The following is a 27260-nucleotide window of genomic DNA, read 5'->3' on the forward strand; positions in this document are numbered from 1 at the left end:
ACCAGAAAATAGACTTTAATTTTACATGTACAAATGTTGCCTTAAATTCACAGCAGTTAAGAAAACAATGTATACAAACTTCAGCTTCCAGGGAAAAGGAGAAGACGAACGTTCGGCAGTTGGAGGCTGCTGTGCACATCAGCCCAGGAATCCGACTTTCTGTCTCTTGGGCCCCAGGCTCTCCTCCTTGTGTAGAATACTCTGCAGGGAGGCATGCAGCACCTTGCCCACGCGCTTGCCAGTCTGCAGGATGGAGAAGGGCAGACAGAAGAGGGCATACGCCCGCCCATGAGGCACACGTACTCTGACCGAGAGAAGCATCCCTGCCAATCAGCCATTCCAAAGCTGCACACATTCCATCGGCCTTACAGGACTTTCATTCAATATAAAAACCCCAGGGAGTTCCTGGATGCTGAGAGTCTGCACTCCCAACGCAGGGGGCTCAAGTTTGATCCCTGGACAGGGAACTACAGATCCCACATGCCACCATGAAAGATCCTGCATGCTGCAACTAAGACCAGGTGCTGCCAAAAAAAAAAGATAAATAAAAAAACCAACCCTCCAAACCCCAACACCACAGCAGTTAACATTCTGGGAAAGCCTCTATTCTGAGAAAGGGGAAAAAGGAAAAGCCAACCCCCAAGCAGCAAGCAGAAAGGAACAAAAGCTGCCTTGGTCCTTAGCTGCTGCCACCAGAAGCAGCAGAACAGTCAACCCAGTCAGAACTTGGTTACCGCCACTGCGTTGCAGAGAGAAGGCATGGGGAGACCACGGGGAATCCAGAATCTGTCTGATGAAGGAACAGATGGTGCTGGGAACCCTTTTTAACAAGCAGTGTCTAATTTGCCTGCCACCAAAGGAGATCTGCTCAGATAGGACCAAAGTCAATACCTGAATAGAGTCTTTGATGTTACTGCCATGCAGAGATGCTAAAAGCATAAATTGCTGGGATCAAGACATGTCAAGAGGTCAGACAACCCCACAGATTTCCTAATTAGCCCCCTACACAGGGGACAGAAGGGGGTCTTGACAAAAAAATCCCAACTATATAAAAATCTTTCTTTATGCAACTGTTTTTGGGTCACATGAATCATTTCAAGAATATTATGAACCGACTACAAGTTTCCCCTTCAAGCCTTCCACGTTCCCATACCAGCTTTAGTTCACTTGTGCTCCTGGTTCCGTTCCCATCAATGTCAGGGAGAAAGACACCCAGGCCCCGGCCCCACCCCAGTCCTCCCAGTCATCGGTGGTCTCTCCCCAGGGCTGTGTGCCTTTTCCCCTGACCCCAGACTATAACAAGGGATGAGACCCCAGGTGTCACAAAAACTCATATGAAGAGAAGAGCTTAGTCTAAAGACTGGGAAGGGATAGAGTCTATGAAATCCGAAGTCAGGATTAAGGTCCAAAGTGACTTTGAAAAGATTTTTATCGCAACATTAAAAAAAGGAAAAAATGTCCAAGTAGGGGACACTGACCAGGGAAACTGATTATTCATATGAATGAAGGCAGGGAGAGAACAGGAAATGAGACAAACAGGTCACCAGGACATGCGAGATCTGGACCTGGCCTTGCAGGAGAGGTTACAGCGGCCGGGGGCGGCAGACACAACCAGCTGAGTGTAAGCTTTATCAGGAGTGAAGGGGACGGGAGTGCTGACCAGTCAGTTCAGGAGCAGCTGGAAAGCGCCCGAGTGCTGCTGCCAGGCCTGGGAAACCGAGGGGAGCAACCCGTCCAGAGGCTGTGGGGGGCTTTCCCCCATCCCTCTTCATCTCCATTTACACACTTCCAGGCCCACACGGAACAGGGAGACCACCATCCTGTACCCCCAGCTCCACCTCTGCCCACTCTCCTCAACAGGCAGGAAGCAGTCGGCCAGGATTTCAGTTCCCTTATCCAATCACTGCAGCGTGTGATTTGGGAGTTACAAGTGAGTTACATTATCATTCCAACGTTCTTATTCAGAAACGTGGCACTGGGGTCAGAGAAGGAGAGGATAAGGAACTCTTATGGGCAGCTCGCTACCTCCTGGTCCCAAGCCCCCACCCACCACCACCTCAGCTAGCTCAGCGACATCTGCCTTATACCAGCTGCTCTCCAGTCCCCAAAAGTGGGGTGAAGAGGGGAAAATGGGGAGAATTTCCATGTGACCAAGGGGGCAGGAGGCAGCAAGCGCTCCCAGCCAGGTCCCAGCGCCCACTTCAGAACCAAACTCACCTCCAGCATCTCGAAGATGCTCTCTGGGTCCAGGCTGCCCTTTCCCACCTTCCTAATGCACGTCACGACTCCCTTGCTGGTCACGGACACCAGCAAACTGGCCAAGGAGCAGGCCTCCTCCTGAAGAGTAGCGTCCACCACGTGCCGATAGCCAATCTGCAAGACGAGGGCAGCAGTGCACACGCGTGGGCAACACACACCCCGGACCCCCACTTCTGAGGGCCTCGCAGGGGGAATACCCATACCACCCATTCAGGCCTTATGTTGGATTCTGTTCACAAGAGAAATATTTGAAGTACTGTTTGCTCGTGCTGTTGAAAGGCTGTGTACACAGTGTAACAGAAGCATGAAATGGAAATACAGGGTGGGGGGAGGGTGGTCAGAATTAAAATCCAGAGACCTTCCAAGTCAGGGGCTATCCAGGGGTCTCCAGCAGAGGTCCCCTGGACGTTTCACTGATGACAGAGATGAATGCAGAGGGCCCATGCTGATGGACACACTCAAGAATGAGTCAAGGGCAGGTGGCCCTGGTCATCCCAACACTTCACCACAGCCCAGGCTCATGTAGCGATCCTGGTGGAATTAAACCTGGCCTGTCAGTCTGATCTGCGTCCAGTGAATCCCGAGTGGAATTATGACAGTCTCAATCAGAACAAGCCTCTCTGCACAGTCCTGGGCGGTGCCAGTCACGCATGAGCATCAGCCAGCTGCTCCGCTCCACAGGCCATGGTGCTCCACGCTTGATGTATTAGACACCCAGGCCCTGCTCCAGCCCTCATTTCATAGATGTGCTCATTGGGGCCCACAGAGGAGGCAGTGTCTGCCTTTCAACCACCTTTTTACTATTCAAGCAGCCCAGACACCAGAGTTGAAAGAATTAAAGGAACTAAGCATTCAAGGTACTTTGGTGAAATGCCTGGTAGACAGAAGGAGCTCTGCAAACTCTGGCTACTGCTACTATGAACCCACTCATGTGCTCCTGAGACCAGAGCCATATCGTCCCATTAAAAAGAGAAAGCTGTTTATGGTAGTGGTCTCTAATATAACGAAATTAGTGGGTTTAGGTTAAAGGTACTTCTGTGTGGGCTGTAAACCATAACTTCTCAACCTGCTGGGTAACCTTAACAGGCCAGGGTTGGAGGAGATTGACAAGGAAGAAAAAACCAGGAGATATAAGCTCTTACTTTGCACAGGGTGACGATGCAGGGGACATTCTCCACGCTTAGCTGGATGCAGTCGTAGGGGTCATCGGACAGTTCAATGTCCTTCGACCCTTCTTCGTCTTCCAGGACACGAACTCTTGGTATCCTAGAAGCAGAATTAAAATTCCCACTTACTGAAAGGAAGCATGGTAACTTCTTTTCCTTGAGTTGGAATCCCTGTGCCTCAGAAGATGAAGTCATGCTGTGCCTGAGTTCCCCCTCAGCCATGCCGAAAGTGACACGGATGCAGTGAGGAAAGGAGGTCTTTTAAAAGTGATGCTGGGCAGAGGCAAGTGGGCTAGAGGGGGAGGGTATCAAAAGGCACAAACTGAATACTGCAAATGAAATAAGCTGCACGGATACATTGTACAGCACAGAGAATATAGTCAATATTTTACAGTAGCTAAAAATGGAGTATAATATATAAAAATACTGAATCACTATATTATACACTTGAAACTAATAACACTACATATGAATTATACCTCAACAACAAAAAGTTTAAAAATGAAATTTAAAACAATACTTGGTCAACCAGATATCCAAAAATGAGCCCTTATCCCTACCTTCTCACCAAACACAAAAATCCATACTAAATGGACCACAGATGTAAAGGTAAAAGGTGAAACAATAAAGCTTTTAACTAAGAACACCTTCACGACCTTAGAGTAGACAAAGATTATTAAATAGGACACAGAGGACTCGTTGTAAAGGAAAAAAAAATAACGTTCAGTTATAACTGAATACACACACACACACATAAATATCTTGGAGATACTGCAGGTGTGGTTTCAGACATCACAATAAAGCAAGTCACATGAACTTGTCAATTTCCCAGTGCACATACAGTCATGTTTATACTATGCTAAGTCACTTCAGTCTCGTCCAACTCTGTGCGACCCCATAGACGGCAGCCCACTAGGCTCCGCCGTCCTTGGGATTCTCCAGGCAAGAGGACTGGAGTGGGGCGCCATGGCCTTCTCTGATGTTTATACTATAGTGTAGTCTATAAGCTTGGTATAAGCATTATACCAAGAAAAAGAAAAAAAAAAAGTGCACATACCTTAATTTTAAAAGACTCTTTTAAAAATAAAAGTTATTTTTAATTGGAGGATAACTGCTTTACAATATTGTGTTGGTTTCTGCCATGTATTAACATGAATCAGCCATAGGTATGCGTACGTCCCCTCCCTCTTGAACCTCCCTCCCATCTCCCACCCCATCCCACCCACCTGGGTTGTCACAGAGCACCGGATTTGAGCTCGCTGTGAAAAACACTGTTATTATAAAACGCTAAACATCATGTGAACCTTCTTGCAATAGTAACATCAAAAATTACTGATCACAGGTCACTGTGACAAACATATACATAAGGAAAAGTCTGAATACTGCAGGAGACATGAAGTGAGAAAATGCCGTTGGGAATATGGCCCTGATAGACCTGCTCACTGCAGCACTGTCACAGACCTTCACTTTGCAGAAAACGCCGTATCCGCTAAGCACAATCAAGCGACGTGCAGTGAAACGAGGTGCGCCTCTGTGCGTGTGTACGATATAATATAGATTCAGATGATGAACTTCTATTTGTCAAAAGGCATTATTTGGAAACTAAAAGATAATCCAGAATGGAGAAAACAAATTATTTCTCTGCGTGAGTGTGTGTGTATAAACTGACACATTCATTACATAAAGACTTTCTACCGAACAGAAAAGACAGACGACCCAACAGAGAACTGGGCGAGACTTCAACAGGAACCTCAAAAAAGAGGCTGTTCACATAGCCAATAGACACACAGAAAGTTGCTCAACTTAAAATACTCATCAGGAAAGTGCAAAATAAAACTACAATGTGATACCAAGACACACCTACCAGAATGGCTAATATTAAAAAGACCAATTAAAAAAAAACAAACAAAAAACCAAGGGCTAGCAAAGATGCAGAGCAGCTCAGACTCTATACAAACCTAGGAGTATCATTTGGTAAAAGCAATTTGGAAAACCGTTTCACAGTATTGCTAACACTATTTGCAGGAGCTCAAAACTGGGAAGTGCTCAGATGCTCGTCAGCAGAAGAATGGATACATCAAGTGTGGCGTGTTCACTGGCAGTGGACAGCATACAGCAAAAAAGAGGACCATGACCACAAGTCACAACACAGATGTCTCAAAACATAACGCTCGGTGACCGAGGCGAGCATCAGTGAGAAAGCACTGTGGGATTCCGCGTGTACCAAGCACAAACCAACCTATTGTTTTAGGACTGTGGTTATCCTCGGGGGTGTAGTGACTGCATGGGGGTACAGGGTGGGAGGGCTTCTGGGGGCTGGCGTTGTTCTTGTTTCTTGAGCTGGGTGCCAGAAACATAGTGACGCCATAAAGCCGGTTCATTCCAGTGTGGGGTGGAGCCAGGAAGGAAGAGGTGGTCCATCCAGCTACTGTTACAGAAGCAGTGTCAGTGCTTCTCCCTGTGCCTCTGACAAAAGCCCCCTCTGATTCAGTCCTGCTGCCTGTCCCTACACACGCCAATGTCCAGAGCAGAGGGGTTTCAGCCAGAGAACGTCCACTAGGGTCCTGCCCCAAGGAGTCCTGCTATGGTCTGTCCTGCGTCAAGTCTCCGTGCCGGGGTCCCCCAGGGTGGAAGTACTAAGTAATATTAGGTGAACAGTTTGAATTCTGATATGGTAAAAAATAAGCACGCATACACACACACACACCCCTTCCCATCACACACACACTAAGCACACACACACACACTCACATATACCCCTTCCCATCTCACACACACACACACCCCCCCCTTCCCATCACACACAAACCACGCATGCACACTCACATATACCCCTTCCCATCTCACACACACACACACACCCCTTCCCATCACACACATACTAAGCACGCATACACACTCACACATACCCCTTTCCATCTCTCACACACACATACACACAACCCTTTCCATCACACAGATACACACACACACCCCTTCCCATCACACACAAAGCACGCATACGCACTCACACATACCCCTTCCCATCTCTCACACACATACACACACACACCCCTTCCCATCACACACACACTAAGCACGCATACACACTCACACATACCCCTTCCCATCTCTCTCTCACACACACACATACCTCTTCCCACCACACACATACACACACACACCCCTTCCCAATCCTCTGGCCATAATGTGGTTCATCAGAAGGGCTACAGGATACTCTCGACAGAATGGCCGCCACCCTTCTAGAAGGCCCTGACTATACAAAGTCCTCTCCACACACCAGGGAGACCGAGTGCCTTGCAGAATCCCCACCCCTTGCTGCCTGCATGGCTGTTGTGCTCTGGGAATGGGACTTGACAGCTATGCCCATGACAGGTGTCCTCCCCTACCTGAGCAGCTGGGTTTACCATTCTGATGTACAGTTTGCCCAACACTTCCCCTACAGCCCAACAGCCTCATCTGGTTCTCCTCTCCCTTTCTGCCTTGGTGCCCATGGTAACCAGCTGGCAAGACAGGGAGTGATTTCTGAGGCTTGAGGTACAACAGATGGCAACTTCCTTTCTTCTCCAACAGAGCCCAAGGCCAGGCTGCTGCGGATAGCATCTGGGACGCGAGGCCTCACAGTGGCCACAAGGGCCAGGCCTGCCCTTGGCCAGTGTTAGCCAGGAGTCTAAAGGCCCAGCGAGGGGAAGGGGACTCTACAGCTTTCGTTCTCAACAGAGCTTCCATCCTGCAACATCTGACCTACATTTATTCAACTTTGTTTTTGTTTGTTGTATTTTAAACTGTGCAAGTGGTTTAAATTCCACCACAGGAAAACTCTAAAATAACTTTTTTAATCACCCATAATGTGGGCACTTGAAAATAGCCATAATGTCCATTTGGGGGTATTTATGTTTGTCGTTGTTGCTTTTCCAGTTGCTAAGTCGTGTCTGACTCTTTGGGACCCCATGGATTGTAGCTCACCAGGCTCCTCTATCCATGGGATTTCTCGGGCAAGAATACTGGAGTGTGTTGCCATTTCCTTCTCCAGGAGCTCTTCCCAACCCAGGGATGGAACCCACGTCCCCCGAGTTGGCGGGTGGGTTCTTGACCACTGAGCCACCAGGGAAGCCCAGAGAGCAGAGTACAAAGCAGGCAAAACCCTGGCCCCTGTGGAGCTTTACCTAGTAACAGTATTTGGACAGTTGGCTGGGTCACTGGTTTCGACTCCATCTGCTGTTCTGTGGTTTTTGAAAATTTTTCTACATGGTACGTTTACTTATGAAAATAATAATCCAAAACATAAATACAGAAATATATCTAGTTTTAACTTAGGAAATCTGTTTTCTGAAGCTTAAAATTAAATACCCCATTGCTGATGGGGAAACCCCTGGTTATCCTCTCCGACGAGCTTCAGCCGCGATGCCTCCGCAGTCCACCACAAGTGTCCTCTCAGGGTCTCCACAGGCCACGGCGCTGTCTCCAGCAGGCTTACCTGGTGTTGAAGAGCGCAGCCTTCACAGCTACGGAGATGGCATCGAACAAATTCCCACCACATTCCAGCAGCTAAGGGAGACAGGGAGTGAGGCGGGGAGAAGCAGTGAGCATCATTTCTCACCTTAAGTATTACCCCAATGAAAGCATGCTGGTTCCTAAAAAATACGGACCAAGTGTTTATACAGAGCAGAAAGCCAGGCTGCTCGGCCGGCTCACCGCCCCGCACAGGCTCTTCACGCTAACTGCAGGTGCCGCCTTGCTGCCCCGGCTGTGGGACCACCGCTCAGAGGCCCCAGACCGTGTGGAGCAGCTAGCTCCTCAGGCAGTCGGGCCTACGCTGAGGGAAAACTGCTCCCCGGCGTTTTGCCCCAGGTGACTCTCAGAAGCACTCGGCAAGCATTCCTCTCATCTCTGCTCGCATATACCCAGCCTCCAGACAAGTGCAGAATGGCGGCCACTGACGCTGCCGCCGCCACCAAGGTCATGCTGACGACCGCAGTCACTACTGCACACAACGACCGATGTAAATCTGATGCTCAAACACCTCTCACTCTATGGTCTCTGTGAAGCACAGCACAACTGAGGTCTTTCACACGTTTTCACCTGTGAGCAGACGTGCTGACTGCACTCGAGTGTTCCCGTCCAGGGAGGGCTGGAGCCCATTATTAAGTGGAGGGCAACACACCCTTCTTCCTTATTCTCAAGAAGCCTTGGCCTGAGGTTATGGAATAAAGCCAATGGGAAGAGAGGAGAGGAAGTCACATGGAGAAAGAAAAGCCGTGTATTTCCGTGTGTGTTTATTTCGAGTCTGTCTCCTCTTCGTCTGAACTACTGACTCCTGAGGCTGGACGCTGTCAGCTCTGTTTATTCCTTTCTCTTCAGAGTCCAGCAGAAGGGCTGCTGGGAAGGAGGAGCCTGGTGATTATTTATGGAAGACAGGCAGGCTCAAAGCCCGGGCCTTCCAAACTCTGAGAATCAACAGTCACACCTGGCAGGTCTCGTGCACTGAGTCCATGCCCAGTACAGACTCTAATTCCCACCTTTGAGCTTTCTGGGCAAGCCTCCGGTAGACTCCAAGCATCTCTCCTACTGCCTCGTATAATTACTGCTTATTAGAATATGATCTCCCAGCCTGTATTACCAGCTGGCTTGATAACTGCAGCATGTTTGTCGAGCAGCCAGACTAGCTCCCCTGCACCCTGGTTCACATACAGACTGCTGAATGGCTAGATGCTGGCGCTGGACAGTCTGCTTCAATTCCTGTCTTTGCTGGGTGACTGCTGACTTCTCCAGTCTGGACCTCACTACTCCAGGCTTCACAAAGGGTGAAAGCCCCTCTGTCTCCCAGAGGTGTTCAACACATGAGTCTTTGTAAAGCCCTCCAAAGTGTGTCTGGCACGCAGGAGGCATCAGCTAAGTGTTTTAAAATAAATCCTAATTTGCTCTTTCATCTTCCCTTTGTTCTCCTCACAGACTGTTCAGTGCATCCATAGCTTCTCCGTCTTCATTGTTGACAACCCCTTTGGAGAAGAAATTCCGATGCAAAAGGCATGCGGGTGACCAGGACACAATGCACCCTGAGCTGCTCCTGTTCCCCGTGTACCCCTGCTCGTGGGAGAAGCCTACTGCTTCTAAGGTGAGACAGTGTCTCTTTGATGGTCACCAGTCTTGCAAGAGGCTGCACTGAGAGGATAGGCTTCCTGCCCGAATCAAAAGTGCACGAGGCCCCCTCGCTGGACCAGCCTAACGAGCCACAAGCGTGTGGGATGGCACCTCCCTGGGCAGCTGTGAAGCCTGCCTCTTGGCAGTGACTTCAGGCTGCCAGTTCCCACCCTCCTCAAAACCGGCACCTGTAAAACTACCTGCTTAGTAGGAATCAAACTCCAAATACAGCCTGGTTATTGGAGATGAGAAAAAGCAAATGAACTTGTAACCCCAAAGCATCAGCATTCAGAACAGACCTAAACCTGCTGGACAGTTAAGCACTGCTCTTTTGGCTAGCTCTGCCCCATCTATGATCAAACTAATTTAAAAGTTTCCAGAAAGCCCTGCCCTGTTTCATGCAGGGCCAACAATTAGACAGCCAGGCTGTTCCCAGTAACAAAGCTCACTGTCAGTCCACAAGATCAGCGTTATCTTCATACTCATGAAAGGACTTGTTTGGTCCCTGGCTTCGCCCTCTGCCCTCAGTATGAAGTGGAAGATGTCACTCATCTCAAGGTTCACAAGATTAAAGGGAAAGAGACCTAATAAGAGCCTGTATGTGAGCAAGAAACTGGCAAAATAAAGTATAGCTGTAAGAGAAATTACTGCCATGTGCCCAAAACCGGGCAGACAAGTAACTGGGAGGGAAGCACCAGGAAGGAAATGGAGGGCTAGACCGGAAAGGCTCCTGCAGGCACAGACTCTGGGGAAGGCAAGGGGCAGGGCCCCGGGTCCTCATGGGAAAACAAGGGGGTCAGAGTAGGTGGGCTACTGCAGGCACAGACTCTGGAGAAGGCAAGGGGGCAGGGCCCCGGGTCCTCATGGGAAACAAGGGGGTCAGAGTAGGTGGGCTACAGTGTTTTCAAGGGAGGATGAGGTGAGGTCACGAGTTGGCTCTGGCATTAAACAGCCCTGGCTTTGGAGCCCAGGATCACTGGTCACAAGCTGAGATCCCCTGGCAGAGTTCCTTGACTTCTCTGTGCCTCAGTGCCCTCACTTATAAATGGGGAAAGCTAGTGCCCACTGGCAGAACATCTGTAAGGGCTACACAAAAATGCAGGTGAATGCTCATCTTCCTTGTCGCAACTCTGCCGGTCAACTCTGTCTGGCACCATCTAGAGAACATCTCGTTTCCTTCTTCCCCAACAACCTCTGCGGATAATTTTGGGTGCTACCATGGTACAGCTGTTGGCAGATTTACTGTCAGGTGGCATCATCCGTGCCCTACTGCACGTATGTTGTATGTAAGTTAGAAACCATATGGGAGGCCAAAGTTTCCCCAAGTAGTCTCACCCTGGAAACTGAAAGTATCCAACTGAAGACGGAAAAGGCACAGGGAGGAAAGCAGGCCCACATGTCTCCCACAGACGTGGGGCATGGCCAGTGCAGTGACGTGAGACCTACCAGCACGTCCACGTAGAGAACCCAGCAGTGCTCCCGGGGGCTAATGCACAGGGACTTGAGGTCGATGCTGCTCTTGTTGTTAAATATCCGGTACAGGGTGTTAGCAATCTCTGTCCCAAGGTCATCGCCTCCGCGACCTTCAAATTCAGGGGTAGCACTGGCGGAACTACACAGAAGGGCGACAGGAAAGGGGTGAGTCTTGTCGAATGCATGGACAGAGGGGCAGGCTTTGTTCCAGGTTCCCTGGGGGACGCTGGAAGAACCAGCGCTGGGAGGAAAGCCACTGTGGGAAGGCTGCATCTGCCACTCTTCCAGCGTCCAGACACAGGCCGTGAACCAGGCCAGGACAGTGCCCTGGCTGTGTTGCTGTGTGTGGTGGGAGTGCCCACTGACTTCTCACAGAAGCCATCTTTATCCAGAGAGAAACAAGAACACTGGTGAAATGAACCACTTCCAGCAATAATGAACTCTCATATCTTGAATGTCTACTAGACTCTTCTTTGGCAGGCCAAGGAAGTAGGAGGCCGAGAGAATGAGTCTGGTCTACAGAGCGGTGACAGTATACACACCAACCCTAGATGATGACACTCTCAAGACAAAACCTCAGTGTAGGCACAGTAACTCTCCTGGGGTTATCTAGGACATGCATATATACACACATACTTGATTCATGTTGATGTTATTGTAAAGCAATTATCCGCCATTAAAACTATTTTTTAAAAAGAGACATGTATAATAGTATGTCAGAGTTCTGTCATAAACTTTAGATTATCACGGTACTGAAAAGCAGGAAACTAAGAACTGTTTGCTGACTGAAATCTCTCTTCACTTTGGTTATCGCTTTTACTTTGTTATTTTTCAAGAGAAATGCCTTTTCCTTCGTAGCTTCCTGAATTTTATGCCGAACTACTTCAACAAAGAAGGAGCAAGCATCAGCATGGGCGCCCCCTACCCCTGCCCCAAGCACTACTGTTTTAACAGGAAATTTTTGAGGGTTTGCCTTAACAAAAATAAACTCTTGGTACATTTGTGGGATATGTAAACACTCCAGTAATTATTTTATTGTAATGAACTTAAGGCCCAGAAAGATAAGAAATCAGTTGTTTCAGTAGGTCTCTACAAAACCACATGTGGAAGCTCTCTGGTCCCTGTCCATCTGTCCATCCGCTCGTCCTCCCAGAAGGTTCCCGGCCCTGGACTAGGCACTAGCGACCTAGAGACAGTGGGACAGGTGCAGACCCAAGTCAGCAGTTCCAGGGACACAGCAGGGAGTCACATGCAAACAGGCACACAGAAACGGTCGGGGAGGGTCGCAGGGGGTGTCAGTCAGCATTGTGGGTTGGAGGGAGTCTTGAACCTGAACATGAGACAAGCTGGTCTGACCACAGACGAGCAGGGGGATTCCAGCCCAAGCAAAACCTCTGTAAAGGCCGAAGGTTGTGCCCACCCCATTTGCATATGCTGAAGCAAACCTCGCCTCACAGGTTTCAGTGTCCCTTCTGTCTGGTCCATTCTAATACAGATGTAAGATGAATCCTAAAACAATCAGAGTGTAGCGTTGTCTAATAACATTGCTTCTCTCATCATATAGTCTTCCCTGACCACTACAAGCCAGGAGAACCCCCCCATTTAAAAATCCCCAAGAGAAACTTCATCACTGCCATAGCAACCTCACTGTTCCTTCCCAGCCTTGGCCGGACTCGGGCACCAAGCCATGAAAAGGAGTTCATTGATGGTAAAATAATCAAGTCACCAGAAACCAAGTTCGTTAGTTTGCAGAGCCAGCAAAAGACAACCTGTTTCTAATGTAAACCCTAAGCCATCAACATTAAGTCCTATCTTCTGTTTAAAAGCGCATCTGTACAGAGCTCTGGGTGGACAAATCCAGCAGAGGTCCTTACGCTTAAAATGTTTATCCTTCCCTCATTACAGTAGGCTGAGTCCTCCTGGGTGTGACTAATGATGGAATGGATTCATTAACTCTTCTACAGCCCAGAGGGACAGTTTAACAACTTCCCAAGCCAGTTGGCTAAATTAATCTACCAACAAAACCACACCCACTGTTTTTTTTGACACTGGGCTGGTTTAAAGTGGAAAATTTTCCCATTTTAAATGATTTCTGCCCCCTACCCTTAAAAAAAAACACAAAAACAGGTTAACCCTTTATGCATAGCTGGCAGCCAGAGAAAGGAGGATTTAGAAGCCCATGAGACCATGGAAAGCTCCCGGGATCTGCCCGAATGTGTCATTCAGCACACCTGGCTTGTAGGCTAGCATCAGTCAGGTGAGTGCTCTTGGGCCCGTCTTATGTCTCAAGGTACTGAATGGGTGCTCTGGTCTTAGGACTTACTACTAGACCACAAATGTTGGAGTCAATGAATGCAGACCAAGGGAGTCCTAAATAAAAAAGCTTCTCTATTAAGTACCAAGTTTAGAAAGAGAGCGAGAAAGAATGCAGGCTGGTAATCCTACCCCCTGTACACAGACATCAGTGTATATTCTTCAGACGAGGAACATACACTTGGGGTTTTTTTTTGCATAAGACAAGTTCTTTCTATAATTACAGTTACTGAAACCAATTCAGGTCCTTCATAAAGTATGACCCAGGCCCTTTTCCAGGGCTGCTGGGAAATCGCTTATGGAGCTGGATAAACAGAAAAATCCTGGGAAGGCTGCCGCTCCCAGTTCTCCAGCGTCTTGACTCATCACCTCCACCCTGCTCCTCCTGCTTGGCATCTCTCTGCTCTGACTGCATTAGGCTGGGATCAAGGCCCTGTCTAGCTGGAGCAGGACTTGAGACACTAGGCCCATTGTTGTTCCCCTTGCAATGGATCTAGCCTGCAGAGCCATGAAGTCTTACAGCCAGGTGGGCCAGGGATGACTCCGGGCCTCACCCTCTAGTCCCTAGCCCCCAGGCAGGTCCCAGTTCCCCTGACTCCTCTGGAGGCACACTGCTCATTTCCAGGCCTGCTGAAGCGCCCCAATAGAAGGGGATGGGAACAGTGGCACATTCTGAGTGTTTCATCTTAAGCCCTCGTTTGAAGTTCCTGGGAGAGTTACCTCATCAGCTTTGCAGACTTTCAGAGCCCAGCGAGCCTCAAATGAGGCCTTCAGGTTACCTCTCTGCTTTGCCCCCACCCTCGACCCTTCAGCTGAGAAGGGTGACGCTTCAAGCAGCATGAAGTAGGTAAGGAAGAGAAATCGAGTGGCTCCACCCACCTATTCAGGGCTTGAAACCAATCCAGGTTCAGTGAATGAAGAAAACAATCCAGATTCAGTGAGTGAAGAAAACAAATGATCACACTTAAAGTAGTTGAGATCCCGGACAAGTGAAAAGCGTCAGACACACTGAAATGTCCATGAATGAAATGCGTTCTCCCCAACTGCCCCAGCTAAAACCTGAAGCCTCTCTGAGAACAAACAGAGTCCCTAAGCCCATCAACATGGTGGCCAAGAGCCGGGAAGTGACCTGATGGACGGCCACTGGTGGTAACCACAGTGACACACCAAGCCCACCAAATACTCACCTTCTGGCCTTCAGATGGAAACCATCTTTTCCCAAAGTTTGAACCTTCTTATAACACAGCCTACTCTTAGGCTATAACTAACAAGCCAAAGACACAGAGGCAGGAGCTAGAAGGTCCGAGTTCGCTCCCAGGTAAAGGTGCTGCCAGGTATTTCTGGAGCAGAGCTCAGGAACCCCCGCGTTTTCCTCCTCCACTGGTACAGGGATCAGGCCTGTGTCTCAGGTACCCTTCCCTAAGGGCACCACTTCTGAGACCCAGGGAAAATCACTGGGGTGGGGAAGGTGTCTACCCCAGGCTCTGTATTTGATTCCAAGCAGATGAAAAGAAGTAGAAGCAATTAGAAGAAAAGCAATTAGTTTTCCATGACCTCTCTACCACTGGAAATTGAAATAATTAAAAACATGAAGGTTGCTGGCAAGTAGTTAAGTCAAGCTGGGCTCAGGCAGGCAGGAGGGGTCCCACCACCACCCAATCACTTTCCTCCCACTGGGTAACAACTGTCTCAGCCTGTGGATGGGTGTGTGCCTTGAGCTCTCTGGCAGAAGCCCCACGCTTGGGGCCCTGGCGGGGTTGGGGGCAGCACCCTGAAGCCTGGGCACAGCCACAGGTGCCCAGAAGCCATTCCTGTTCACTGGGTCAAAGTGAAAGGGCTTTGTTTACACAACTGTGAGTTGCTCTTTGAAGATGCAAATAAGCTTCTGATAAAGGTGGCAGCCAGAGATGCTTGGTGACCTCCTGTTTGCAGGAAAATGGGCTTTTATGAATCTCACGGTGATTCCATCCTCTGGCTGATCACACAGAGTCTCTTAAAGACGCCGAAGGGTGCTACCTTGACAAACAGATTCAGGAGAACTTCCCTGGAAAGTGGGGCTTCTAGGCCTGCTGAGGTTCTATTGAGACTTACAGAGGAGAAGAAACACAGCAGCAGGCAGCCTCTCAGTCAGGAGAGAGGGGCTTACTTCTAGAACCCAGATCTGGGGAAGAGGCTGCTCAAAGGCTCCGCCTGCCTTAGAGCCACCCTCTCCAGCCAGGACTAGAAAGGGACACGGGCAGTGGGCCAACCTCAAGCCATGTTCAGACGCAGAGCCACATGGAAACGTGGCCCCTGCAGCAACCATGAGTGCAGCACTCTCCCTGGCGTGGCCGCATTGACTGCCTTTGATCTGCCTGAGATGAATGAGGTAGGAGATAACGAAGAGGAAGAAAGGAGAGCAGATGACAGCCCCTAACACATGGTATCTGCTCTTCAGTGACTATTTACTGCACCGAATCAGGCAGATCAAGTCAGAAGAGGCATTTTTTTCTTCCTCCATGAGCAAAGGAAAGGATAAGCTGGAGGCCTGAACAAGGTCACCACCATGTACAGCAACTTAAAAGATGGGCTGGTTCCACTGGATGACCCGGAATGCTGAGAGCAGCTGGGCAGAACCGAGGGGAGATTGCGCCAGGGGACCAGGACTGGGGGCAGCAACACGCTGGAAGGAAAACTAACCAGAAAAATGAAGACACATTCTGGAAACTCTACACAGGGTATCCCGCTAAGGCTGGCTTCTGCAGGCTGTATGAAATACAAGAGCAAAGGCTCAGAGCTGGATAGACCCGAGCTGGCAGAACTAGCTGTGTGAACCCAGGAAAGTCACTTACCCTCTCGGAACCCCTTGTGTCATCTCTTACTGGAGTTTTGTGAGGACCAACATCTGTGTTCGGAAATGAAGACTGCAAGTCTGCAGCTCACTGTGCAAGTGTGGGTCAGCATCTTTGCAGGAAAGGGCTGACATCACAGGCGCAAGGCTGCTACCTTTGGAAGGGCCTGCTTGCGAGGCTGGCCCTTGGCTTGCATCTGGGCACTCGGCTCTTAAGAGAGGACCCAGTCAGTGGTAAACTGCGCCGAGACTGTGTGGATAATGTATGGTGTATGCCAGACACCTGCTTTCCTTCTGGGAGTCTGCAACTTCAGTGTGTGTAAAGCAGACGGTGCCTGCGTCACCAGGCGAAATCTTGGGTGTTGAGTCTCTAATGGGTTTCCTTAGGCAAAACGATCACGCATGGGTTGCTGTGTTTCTGTAACAATCATAGCTCTGAGTACAACTACACGCTCCATGCTGAGTCCTCCCAGTCCGTTCAGGAAATCTCCGACTGTGGGGCCGTCTTGCCCCTCTACCAGTAAAGTATCAATGTTACGTATCTGCACTAGCATGAACCAATAGAGAGCCTCATCCACTTCAAGAAGGTTCACTGTCACCGCTGCTAGCTGGAAGAGGAAGTTACAGATAGATGAGACTGGGCCGGCAACCCGGTGAAAAGCCCCAAGCCTTCAAAGGGGAGGTGGAGAGAAAGAACACTTTGGAAAGCCCATGGAACGTGTAACGACTGGGTGCTCGCTCTATTTTCATTACCTAACTTCCTCATCGTCACCCCAGTATCACCATCTCCATTCTTTAGGTCACGAGATTTAGGCACAGAGGGGCTGGGTAACCAGCCCGAGGTCACCCAGCTGCCGGAGACGAAGGCGGTGACAAGGCTGGCCAGCTGGCTGCTGAGGGTGCAGTCTTTGCTCTTCCCTGAGCCCACGCAGCTTGCCCGGCTGCCACCCCCTCAGCCTGCGAGAAGCTTGGCTGGTCCTTGTCCCCGCTCTGCCAAGCGAGTCATTAAAAGTTTTCTGCAAAGCTAGAACCGGAAGACCGCCGGGGCCTTATAGCACAAGTGAGTCTTGTCAGGTATACCTGATTATTTTTCAAAGCTCAGTGACACCCATCATTTCCTATGACTCTTGTAACTACCGTGTGCTGGACGGCCTGGCACCGGGAAAATGAGGGCCGGCTTGGCTGATCAGGACAAGGGCAGGCCCTAAGCTCAGGCCTCCTCCTGCATTTCCCGGGGCCTGGCACAGCAGAGAACTCGGCACATATCTGCTGGCCGGATAAAGGATGATTAAATACAAAATAAAAATGGGCTCAGCAGGAAACCAGAGGTTCATTCTCTGAATCTTCTTTTAAATTGCTTTTCTTTAAAACCACGTGCAGAGTACTGACCAGTCAACAAAGAACTCCAAGTAACCTTCGTTTGGTTTCTCCAGCTTCGGTGTCCCCATTTCTGCCTTCACGCCCACCAATATGTCGGTGTGACCCTGTGGACACAAGCAAGAAGGGGTCTCATTTGGGGCGGACAGCATGCCACCCAACCACGCCCTCGTCTCCCAGACACACACCTCCAGGGAACTCTCTTAGGATCAGTGATGGAACTTGAAAAGGGGCCCTTTGAGAAGGAGAGGGGTCCTTCAGATCTACACAGACCCCCTCCCAGACTTGGCTGTGGGTCTTATGTTTCCCCTGGAACAAAATGCACCCTGAAAGCCCAAGGGGCTGGCTCCCGAGAGCCGACCCATTCCTCAACATCATACAAACCGTGGGCCCAGCACTCACCAGCTTGACCCTGGCAGACCCACTGGTGTTGGACACCACGTCGGTCTCCACTTCGACACATCGGTAGTCTTCACAGCCGCGGCCGTCCACACGGAGGTCTTCCTGGGTGCAACAACCAACATCCTAAGGCTGTGGGCCTAACCCTCCAAGAGGCTCCTCAACTGACTCACTCCTTTCTCCTCTAGAGAAATATGCGGTACAACAGCTCCTTTTAGGGATTCGTCCAGAAATCCTGTCCTGTGAGCTGGTAACATTACTGTCTTACATATGAGGAAACGAAGACTCAGAGAATTTAAGCAACTTGTGTTCAAGGTCCCACAGCTAGGGAGAGCAAAGCTCGGCTTCCCATCTAGGTCTGAAGTGGAAAGTCCAAACTATATACCACCATCTGGAACAGGCACACACAAAATCCGAAGAGACGTAATAAATAAGAGCTATTTCTTTCCAAATCTGCAATTCTGGAGCCACAAGAAACACGGATTGTCAGTTACAAGTTCACCTGTCTCAGCTTGTAGCCCTCCTACCCCCTAAACCCAACCAGATCTACTCTGTAAACGGCTGGAAACAATCAGCTGGTGTCTTCTAACACAGGCATTCTCTAGGACAGGGTCAGCAGCTAGGCTCCCAGGCTGCTCATTCTGGAAGCTGTCCCATGGGAACCCAGCCATGCCTGTTCACGCAGGTATTCTGTGGCTGCTCGCACACAAGGACAGAGCTGAGGGGCTGGGACAGAGACTACATGACCGGCAGCCCCCACATCACTACCACCTAGCCTTTCACTGGAAGTCTGCCGACCCTGCTGCAGAGGACGAGTTTCAGGGTGGTCTATGTACTGCCTGGCTTTATCCCCAGTTATTTACTTCCTCAATTATTTACTTCTATCTGTATAACTCATACATAACCATTTTATGTTGTGGTTTACTCCTAGCATTTATCTTGTTGCTCAACGAGTTCCAGATTTCATGGGTTGGTTCCTGCATTCTCTCAACATGCCTCAGATATCTTTGGAGCACTTCTTTACTTCTGATCACATGAGGAGTTCCAGCCTCTGAGATTTTCCCTGCCCCAGCCCCGGGATCAGCCCATTTCCTAAGAAGCGTTGGTTCCTTTTATGGGAGAATGGTACTTAAAAACCAAGATCTGGGTGCTAAGTAGATTAATTGCTATTAGGGTATCATTGCTTCTAGATCTTCTCAGTAGAACAGAGCCAGAAAAAAACATGTGTGTACTAACCCACGCATACACACACATCTTTATTTATGTGGATTATCTATCCACATGTGGATTAAAGAGCCATGTGTTCATACTGAGAGTTGGTTTCAACCTTCTTCCTTGTCTTATCTGAAACTTCTCTCAGGGAGAAACCTGGCTCTCATTATCTACAGTGTATCTCTGTATTTGTTAAGTCTCTGAATACACAGTTTCAGAATTGTTACTGCCATACCCCTATGAGAAACAAATTTACTAATACAGTTATTTGTGTAGATTTCTTTTTGTCTTTAGCCTTAAATATTGTTACTGTTTAGCCGCTCAGTTGTGTCCGACTCTTTGCGACCCCATGGACTGCAGCACACCAGGCTTCCCTGTCCTTCAGCATCTCCCGGAGCTTGCTCAAACTCATGTCCATTGAGTCGGTGATGCCATCCAGTCATATCACCCTCTGTTGTTCCCTTCTCCTCCTGCCTTCTATCTTACATAACCCACTCAAAATACCTTTTCCAATTGTCCTCCCTGCACCTTTGTTACTCATTTGCACCCCTTTCAGGTTCAATTAAAACTGCTGATGTTCCATTTTGAGTCCGCCACATCCTGGTTACTTTTAATTCCTATTTACCTTTGGGCCAGGTGGCCTATCACTAGGGCTCTAGGAGTCGCCACTGTCAGGAGAGGTGTGCTCAGACAAATGTCCCTCTCCCTCATCGCTAGTTCATGCTCCCCTCTTCCTACTTCCTCCCAGCCACTCCAGGCAGGGAACCAGTCTCTTTAGCTCCCGGTCCATGGTTCCTGTATTTCCTTGCACAAATGAACCTTTACATGAGTATTTTTAATATCCTTTTCTTTCTTATACAAAAGGATAGCATACAACAGATACTCTTTTACACTTTGCTTCTTTTTAAACACTAATGCCTGTGCAGGAAACCACTACACATCGGCTCATACAGACTGTCCTCATTCCTTGTAAACTTTTTTCCGGAAAACTCTTTCTTTCAGAAAAAGAATCATCACCTCATTAGATTCTCAAAGAGGTTAATGCTCCTCAAAATGTTAAAAACAAGCACAAAAGAAACCAAAAACAAGCAAAAAAAAATCCAAAACAAAAAAGCAAACCACTGTTCTAAAGTATGTAACTATCAGAAACTTATCTTTAAACTGCTTGGCTAACTGCATATCTGACTTTTTTTATTTTGGGAAATTAAAATACAGAAAAGGAAAACACTGCCTGCTCTCGCCACACAGTACCAACTACTACCATCTGTCATTTTTGTTTGAGCTCTTTCACTCTTTCAACTCCTATTAAAGGAGAGAAAATAAACAATCCTAAATCAGGCTGAAGTCCCTTTGCAGCCCTGCCACTCCCAGCTGTCCTCTCCTTGGAGGCAACCCCTTCCTGGAGTCTGGGGAGACAGGTTCTTAAAAAGCAACAGAATTTCATGTCTAGGAGAATGAGTCTCCTGACTCTGTAGAGAGATCTCTCTTCACTGGAGGATCCAAAACTATGTAACTTTATCTCTTTACAACCCCACCTACCCCCATCCACATGAAGATTTCCTAGGTCCATCTCTACTTGCTCCATCCCTAAGGTATGCGTGCGTGCTAAGTCTCTTCAGTCACGTCCGACTCTTTGCGACCCTATGGACCACAGCCCACGAGGCTCCTCTGTCCATGGAATTCTCCAGGCAAGAATACTGGAGCGGGTTGCCATGCCCTCCCCCAGGGGATCTTCCCGACCCAGGGACTGAACCAGCATCTCTTACCTCTCACGTCTCCTGCATTGCAGGCAGGTTCTTTACCACTAGTGCCACCCGGGAAGCCCGTCCCCAAGGTGTACCCTGATGCAAAGTAAAAATCTGGCTCAGAAACCTTTACATTGAGTCTTTGGTAGGTTATACCTACGGCACAAGGGTGAGCATCACTAGGAGCCTTAGTCATGGACTCCAGGCCGGGTCCTGCCACTGACTCGCTGCTTGACCTCAAAGGCGCTTCTCTAATTCTATGGATGTATACATGAAAAGAACCACCACTGCTTGCAAGAACTAAAATAGCAGCTACTGTTTAATATGCATTTACTATCTACCAGACTCCTCGGTGGCTCAGTGGTAAAGAATCTGCCGGCAATACAGGAGATATGCAGGAGACGTGAGTTTGATCCCTGGATTTGGAAGATCCCCTGGAGTAAGAAATGGCAACCCACTCCAGTATTCTTGCCTGGAAAATCCATGGACAGAGAAGCCTGGCAGGCTACAGTTCATGGGGTAGAAAATAATCGGACACAACTGAGAGACTAAACAACAAGAAAAAAACTACTATCTACCAGATAATGTGTTAGGAAATCCATACAGGTTAATATGTTGAATCCTCACAATAACCCTGTAACATAAGATTTTTCATTCCATTCTACAAATGAGGATCAGGTTGAGAGATGCTAAATGGCCCAAGGTCAGAGCCAGTCAATAGCTGGCTTGAATTCCACTTGAATTCCAAGCCAGAGCTCTTGACCCCGCTTCCACAGTCTCCTGTGTTCTAAAGGGTCTCCTCATTGTGCAGGTCAGGCAGCACAGGCCTCCTGTGAGGACGAGCTGCCTGGTGACCGCTTGGCCCTAGTGAGGATGCTAATGACTATGAAAGCAGCGGGCCCACAAGGCTACAGGGCTTCCAACTATGCTTTAAATCACCACCCGCTCTGGAAAGATCTAATCAGAACCCTTAGAAATGAGAAGGGATGTCAGAAAACTGGGCCACCAGGGCTTCTCTTTCCAGCCCTTAACCCACTCTCTGAGCCCTCTTCCCTCAGCTGGGAAGACTTGGGTGACACGTAAGAGATAAGCAAGCTACAAATTCCCCGTTCCAGGGATGCATATTTTTGTTGTTTTCCATCAAAAAAAGCACACAAAAGGAGAAAAACAAACAAAATCCATGAATCACTGCACACAGGACTTTTTCAAAATCTACTTTTTCACATAAAAGGCTCTAGGAATCTCCCAAACCTGGTGATCTGGCCTGGCTCAGAGCTTGACACCCTACCACAATTTTTTATCCACCTACAGTACTCAAACGAAGGAACCAATCCATGTGTGAACACTTAAAACACTGGCTGCCTTGAAGTGAAAGGTCTATTTAAAAAGTCAATGGGAAAAAAAAAATCAGTAGAAGTGCCTACAGGTGACTGACCACACCAGGGAGCAGAGCCTTGTCCTCAGGGGACAGGGGACTGAGCGCCTTTCCAGGTAAAGGCCTTATGAATGCCAGGGTGGGTCCTGGTGACTCAAGCTGTTCACTCCGTGACTGCAACAACCCCGCTGGTTGGGTGATATGTAATCACCTCCAACCTGTATTTAAAACTCTGCTGTTGCACACCAGCTTTGGGACCTTGAGCAGGTTAGTTCCTGCACATCTCTGAGTCTATCTCTTTATGCAGAAGAGGGAATAACCCCGAACCTGCAGAGTTAGAGGAGACTCTCCCACACAGGCAGCTCACAAGAGTCCCTGCTCAGGACTTCCTTCTGCTTCTGGCTACATGTATTAACTCACAGACTCCTTAAAAACAACCCAGAGAGAGGTTACCAATGAGGACACCGAGGTGCTAGGTTTAACTCCTGTTTGACACAGGACAGATGACCCAGCCCGGAGTTGCTATTCCTCACACCCAGGTAACCCAGTCCTACTCCCTAATAGCAGCTGGCAGTTGGCTCTTGCAATCCAACACACGAAGTGGTCCTCTGAGATGATGCTAACCCCTCACTACCTTGCAGAGATACCACTTTGCCGGCAAAGGTCCATCTAGTCACAGCTAAGGTTTTTCCAGTAGTCATGTATGGATGTGAGAGCTGAACCATAAAGGCTGAGCGCCAAAGAATTGATGCTTTCCAACTGTGCTAGAGGAGACTCTTGGAGGGTCCCTTCGAGTGCAAGGAGATCGAACCAGTTAACCCTGAAGGAAATCAACCCTGAATATTCATTTGAAAGACTGATGCTAAAGCTCCAGTACTTTGGGCACCTGATGTGAAGAGCTGACTCATTGGAAAAGCCCCTGATGCTGAGAAAGATTGAGGGCAGGAGGAGAAGGGGCTGACAGAGGATGAGATGGTTGGATGGCATCACTGACTCGATGAACATGAACTTGGGCAGACTCCAGGAGATGGTGAAGGACAGGGAAGCCTGGCGTGCTGCAGTCCACGGGGTCACAAAGAGTCGGATGTGACTGAGTGACTGAACCACAGAGCTCACTGGAGGAGAACGGAGACCAGATGGCCTCCCCTACTAGGAAGCCACCCCACTTTAGAGGGAGCCCGGCTCTGCAGGCCCAGGCCCAAGACCCAGCAAGCAAACCAGATGTTGTCCTCGTTCCACTCCCCAAGCCTGCTGGGTGGGCCCGCATTCCTTTAGGATGCGATGCTGTTTGCCTTGCAAAGCTGCAAAGTGCCTGACCCAAAGGCACGCAGGCCAGAGAGTGGCCAGCTCTCTGGGGCCTGAAACCGATTCTCTCCTTAGAATCTGATCTCTGATCTGGGAAGTACTTGGCAGGGAAAGAGAGTTAAAGAGGAGCTGACAGGTCATGATGTGGAGGGAGCTGGAGAGGCCTCACAGAAGTAAAGATGGGCGGGCGGCGTGTGCCCAGGTGGAGGGCACCCTGACAGCAAGTGGCTGTGGAGAAGGGAGATACTTCAGCAGAGAGAAGTAGAGGTGTCCCAGAGACATCAAGGCAGGCAGAGTCACAAAGACACGTGATCCATGCTTGAGCCCTGGAGAGGCAGTGTCCAGGAGCTGCCTAGGGACTTTCTACACCCAACAATTTAACAACCTCTCAGTTCAGTTCAGTTACTCAGTTGTGTCCAACTCTTTGCAACCTGACTTAATCTTCCCAAATAAAAAGAGCTTAAATCTCAATAGCCACAGGCCGAACCCCTCATGGGGTCACTGTGAAGGCTGCAGATGTAGTACGGATGGTTCCGGACGAAGCCACGCTTCTGACAGGAAAATCTCCACTGGGAGCGGCGTCTCTTCAGGGCTGAGTGCACGCCAGGCGGCCCATGCTCCCTTTCCTTGTCACTCCACACGGTCCTGTTCTGTCCCCTGGACGGATGTGTTCTCATTTTACACAGGGGGAGCTAGCTGACTACACTCTTACTGTGAATGGTGGAGCCAGGAGGCGCCCTGCTCAGTCCACTCCAAGTCCTCATCCAAACAGAAGCTGGAGGCCACTGACCTTGTCAGGGGAACCACTGGCAGAAAGCACCTGCCCTGGCCAGACCATTAAGGTTCCTATAATAACCATTTGCAGGAGATATGTTATCTTACAACAGGACATCCTGGTAAGGAATGCGGAACTAATAAGCTACTGCTAACTAGAAGAATTTGGGAAATTCTTCCCAAATTTGAGAGAGGGGACGCCAGACCATATATACTACTAACCTCCCCGAATCCTCCTCACTAGAATCCACCTTGGCTGAGTGATGTGTGCACCACCAGGAAGGATACTGAGTCAGGACGACTGGCCAGAGGCAACCCAGAAACTAACTTCATCACCGTGAAACCCGAGGCTGCGGGCTGCACAGCAGAGCAGCTCTCCCGGGTTCCCTCACCCTGCTGCTCTCCACCTGGGCGCCCCTTCCCAATAAAGTCTCTTGCTTTGTCAGCACGTGTGTCTCCTTGGACAATTCATTTCCAAGTGTTAGACAACAGCCTACTCGCTGGCCCTGAAAGGGGTCCCCCTTTCTACAAGCTCCTCAGGCAGAGGGGCAAAGATTTCTACAGCAGACTCCAGGCAGGCTGGACCAGGCCAGTGGCTGGTCCAAGGTCCAATGTCTAGTGACTGCATCAAAATCTCCCAACATTTATGAAAATACTCATTCCCAGGCTCCAGCCCCAGCCCCAGCCCCAAGGATTCTGATCCAGAAGGTCCAGGTAAAGCCCAGGAAGCTGTATTTTGTGAGTAAAAGGCACTTCAAGGTTTCAGAATTACTGGGCTAAGACAGAGGTTAGCAATGTCTTTCCAGGGAGGAAGAAAGCACACATTTAGCCAGTTAAGCAAACCTGAAAAGATTAAATGCTAATTCTGGAAATTCTGAAACCTGCCCCCCAATTCCTGAATATAAGAACCAGCTTGGGACTCCCTTGTGGTCCAGTGGTTAAGACTCTGTGCTCCCAACGCAGGGGGCCTGGGTTGGATCCCTGGTCAGGGAACTAAAATATCACAGGTCTCAACTAAAGATCTCACATGCTGCAACAAAGACTGAAGATCCCTCAGCTGAGACCCAGCATAGCCACATAAATAAAATACTTAAAAAACAAAACCAGTTAGATACAAGTAAGTAAAACAAAAGCTGTACAAAAAAATGCTAACTAGGGTTCTAAAGAAGCTTAAACCAACGTGGGAAAAATACTGCCTAAAAAGGTAATAGTAATATATGTCCATATACTATTTAAGGCCTAGAAAAATGGTGGGGGTTCAGAACTTGCCCTCCCTGCTCCTGTTTCGCCGACGTGCTTTCAGAGGACAGAGCAAAGAAACAGAAGTGGAAGCAGTGGGCATTCTCCCTGGCTTTCATCTCTGGGTGCCTATTTTTAAAAAGGGAAAATAGCACAACACTTGAGTTGGGCTTTACAGTCAGATCTGGATTTATATCCCAGGTCCACTGTACAAAGAAAGGGTGGGGGTTCCGGAAAAAGGGAACCAGGCATGCATGGCTTTCTGGACACAAGGGAAGCCATTTTAGTCCTCAGCCTTTTTGTGATCTACGCCTGGCCACAGTGCTTGCCCTTGAACATGCTGCAGTAATTAATGATCTTGAGGGAACTACAGAATTCAGGAAAAAATGGAAAAGCAATGAAGAAACAACAGTTCTCAGATAAAACGGAGCCCTAGTTTTTCTTCAATGGATACACCTAACAGTCTGATACAAACCTTTGAGTTGTTCTACAAGAACTCAGCTGCCCACTCAGCTGGAGGATGGTAACTCCAGGATAAGACCCCAAAGTGGTCACAACCTGAAGATGATGTTGCCCTTTTCTTCCCCTTGATGAAGTGAAGCAAAGTGAAAGTCCTTATTCATGTCTGACTCTTTATGACCCCATGGAGTATACAGTCCATACAATTCTCCAGCTGCGCCACCAGGGAAGCAGTCCCCTTGGTGACTCCAATCAACTAAAGCTTGGACTCCGCTGACTTCTGCCCCAACTGTAGGCTACCTCCTCTGCTCAAGCCCCCTCATGAATATACCTGTGCCCTTAGCTTGTTTTCCAGTTTTGCTATTGGTAGACATTGCTTCTGAAAAGATTCCCAGAGTCCCCTTCCTTGATGCAATTAATAAATTCTCCTTCTCCCATTCTCTGACTTGGTTGTGTTTTTCGGTGCAACATCCAAGAGACAACCCTGGAGAAGCAACGGCTCTACCCACTCTAGTATTCTGGCCTGGAGAATTCCATGGACTGTATAGTCCATGGGGTCGCAAAAAATCGGACACAAATGAGCGACTTTCACGACCAAGAGTCAAACCCGTTTTCCAGCAATACCACCACACACTTACCTTACGACCTCAGACAACTGACTTAATCTCTCTGAACTTAGTTCTTTATATGTAAAGCAGACATAACACTCACCTTCAGGACTTAACAAAAATTCAATGAGATAAAAACTATGACAGAGTATGTACCTAACAAAAGTGAGACAGCTCAGCCTTCAAAGGCTGAGAGGGGATTTAACAGAATCAGGGACTGCCCACCGCGTCCAGGCTTGGAACCTTGTGGACCCGGAAAGATCCAAGTACGCATACAGTCCTAAATGGATGCTCGCCGCCTGGTCCCAAAGACGCCGGCACTGGCGGCTTTAGAGCTGCACATGCCGGCCGCACAGCGGTCTAATCAAAGGTAAACCCAGCCTGCCGCAGTCTTTACGGGCGAGCCGAGGACCGGCATCGACCCGCAAGGCCGAGGGAACCCCGGAGGCCGGCGCCGGTACTGCCCGCTACCTGAACGCCATGTACAATGTACACCTTCTCCGCCTCGCTCAGCGCCACCGACGCCATGCTGCCGAGCCTCCCCCGCCGCTAGACGTCATCCGCCCGCGTCGCCCGCCGCCAGGC

At 49.1% G+C, this 27260-nt stretch overlaps 2 protein-coding genes across 2 annotated transcripts in view; one reads left to right on the forward strand and one right to left on the reverse strand.

Annotated features, from left to right (window-relative positions):
• The window catches only part of CDCP1 (CUB domain containing protein 1), a 103281-nt gene extending 91542 nt beyond the window's left edge, over positions 1–11739 (forward strand). Inside the window, exon 15 of the mRNA XM_002697118.7 lies at positions 9378–11739. The gene's annotated coding sequence lies outside the window, so the exon portion shown is untranslated. The remainder of the gene's footprint in view (positions 1–9377) is intronic.
• EXOSC7 (exosome component 7) lies at positions 1–27226 on the reverse strand. Its single transcript, XM_003587655.6, has 8 exons — positions 27147–27226; positions 17962–18063; positions 17572–17666; positions 11013–11178; positions 7903–7973; positions 3402–3525; positions 2218–2373; positions 1–243 (listed from the first exon to the last, which is right to left on the reverse strand). Exons 1-8 carry the CDS (start codon positions 27201–27203, stop codon positions 139–141), a joined length of 876 nt encoding a protein of 291 aa, XP_003587703.1. The 5' UTR covers positions 27204–27226; the 3' UTR covers positions 1–138.
• Between the last annotated feature and the right edge of the window lie 34 nt (positions 27227–27260).

This window comes from Bos taurus, chromosome 22, assembly GCF_002263795.3.
Source record: "Bos taurus isolate L1 Dominette 01449 registration number 42190680 breed Hereford chromosome 22, ARS-UCD2.0, whole genome shotgun sequence".
NCBI lineage: Eukaryota > Metazoa > Chordata > Mammalia > Artiodactyla > Bovidae > Bos > Bos taurus.

What these genes read in the sequence shown, in the direction of transcription:
- EXOSC7 (XM_003587655.6), bottom strand. Translation starts at nt 27,203, where the DNA reads ATGGCGTCGGTGGCGCTGAGCGAGGCGGAGAAGGTGTACATTGTACAT. An exon ending in TTGGAGTTCTTTGTTGACTG is followed by an intron (nt 11,179 to 17,571) that starts GTCAGTACTCTG and finishes CCTTCTGTGTAG; the next exon opens with TTCCGCCAGTGCTACCCCTG. An exon ending in GCATCTTCGAGATGCTGGAG is followed by an intron (nt 244 to 2,217) that starts GTGAGTTTGGTT and finishes TCCATCCTGCAG; the next exon opens with ACTGGCAAGCGCGTGGGCAA.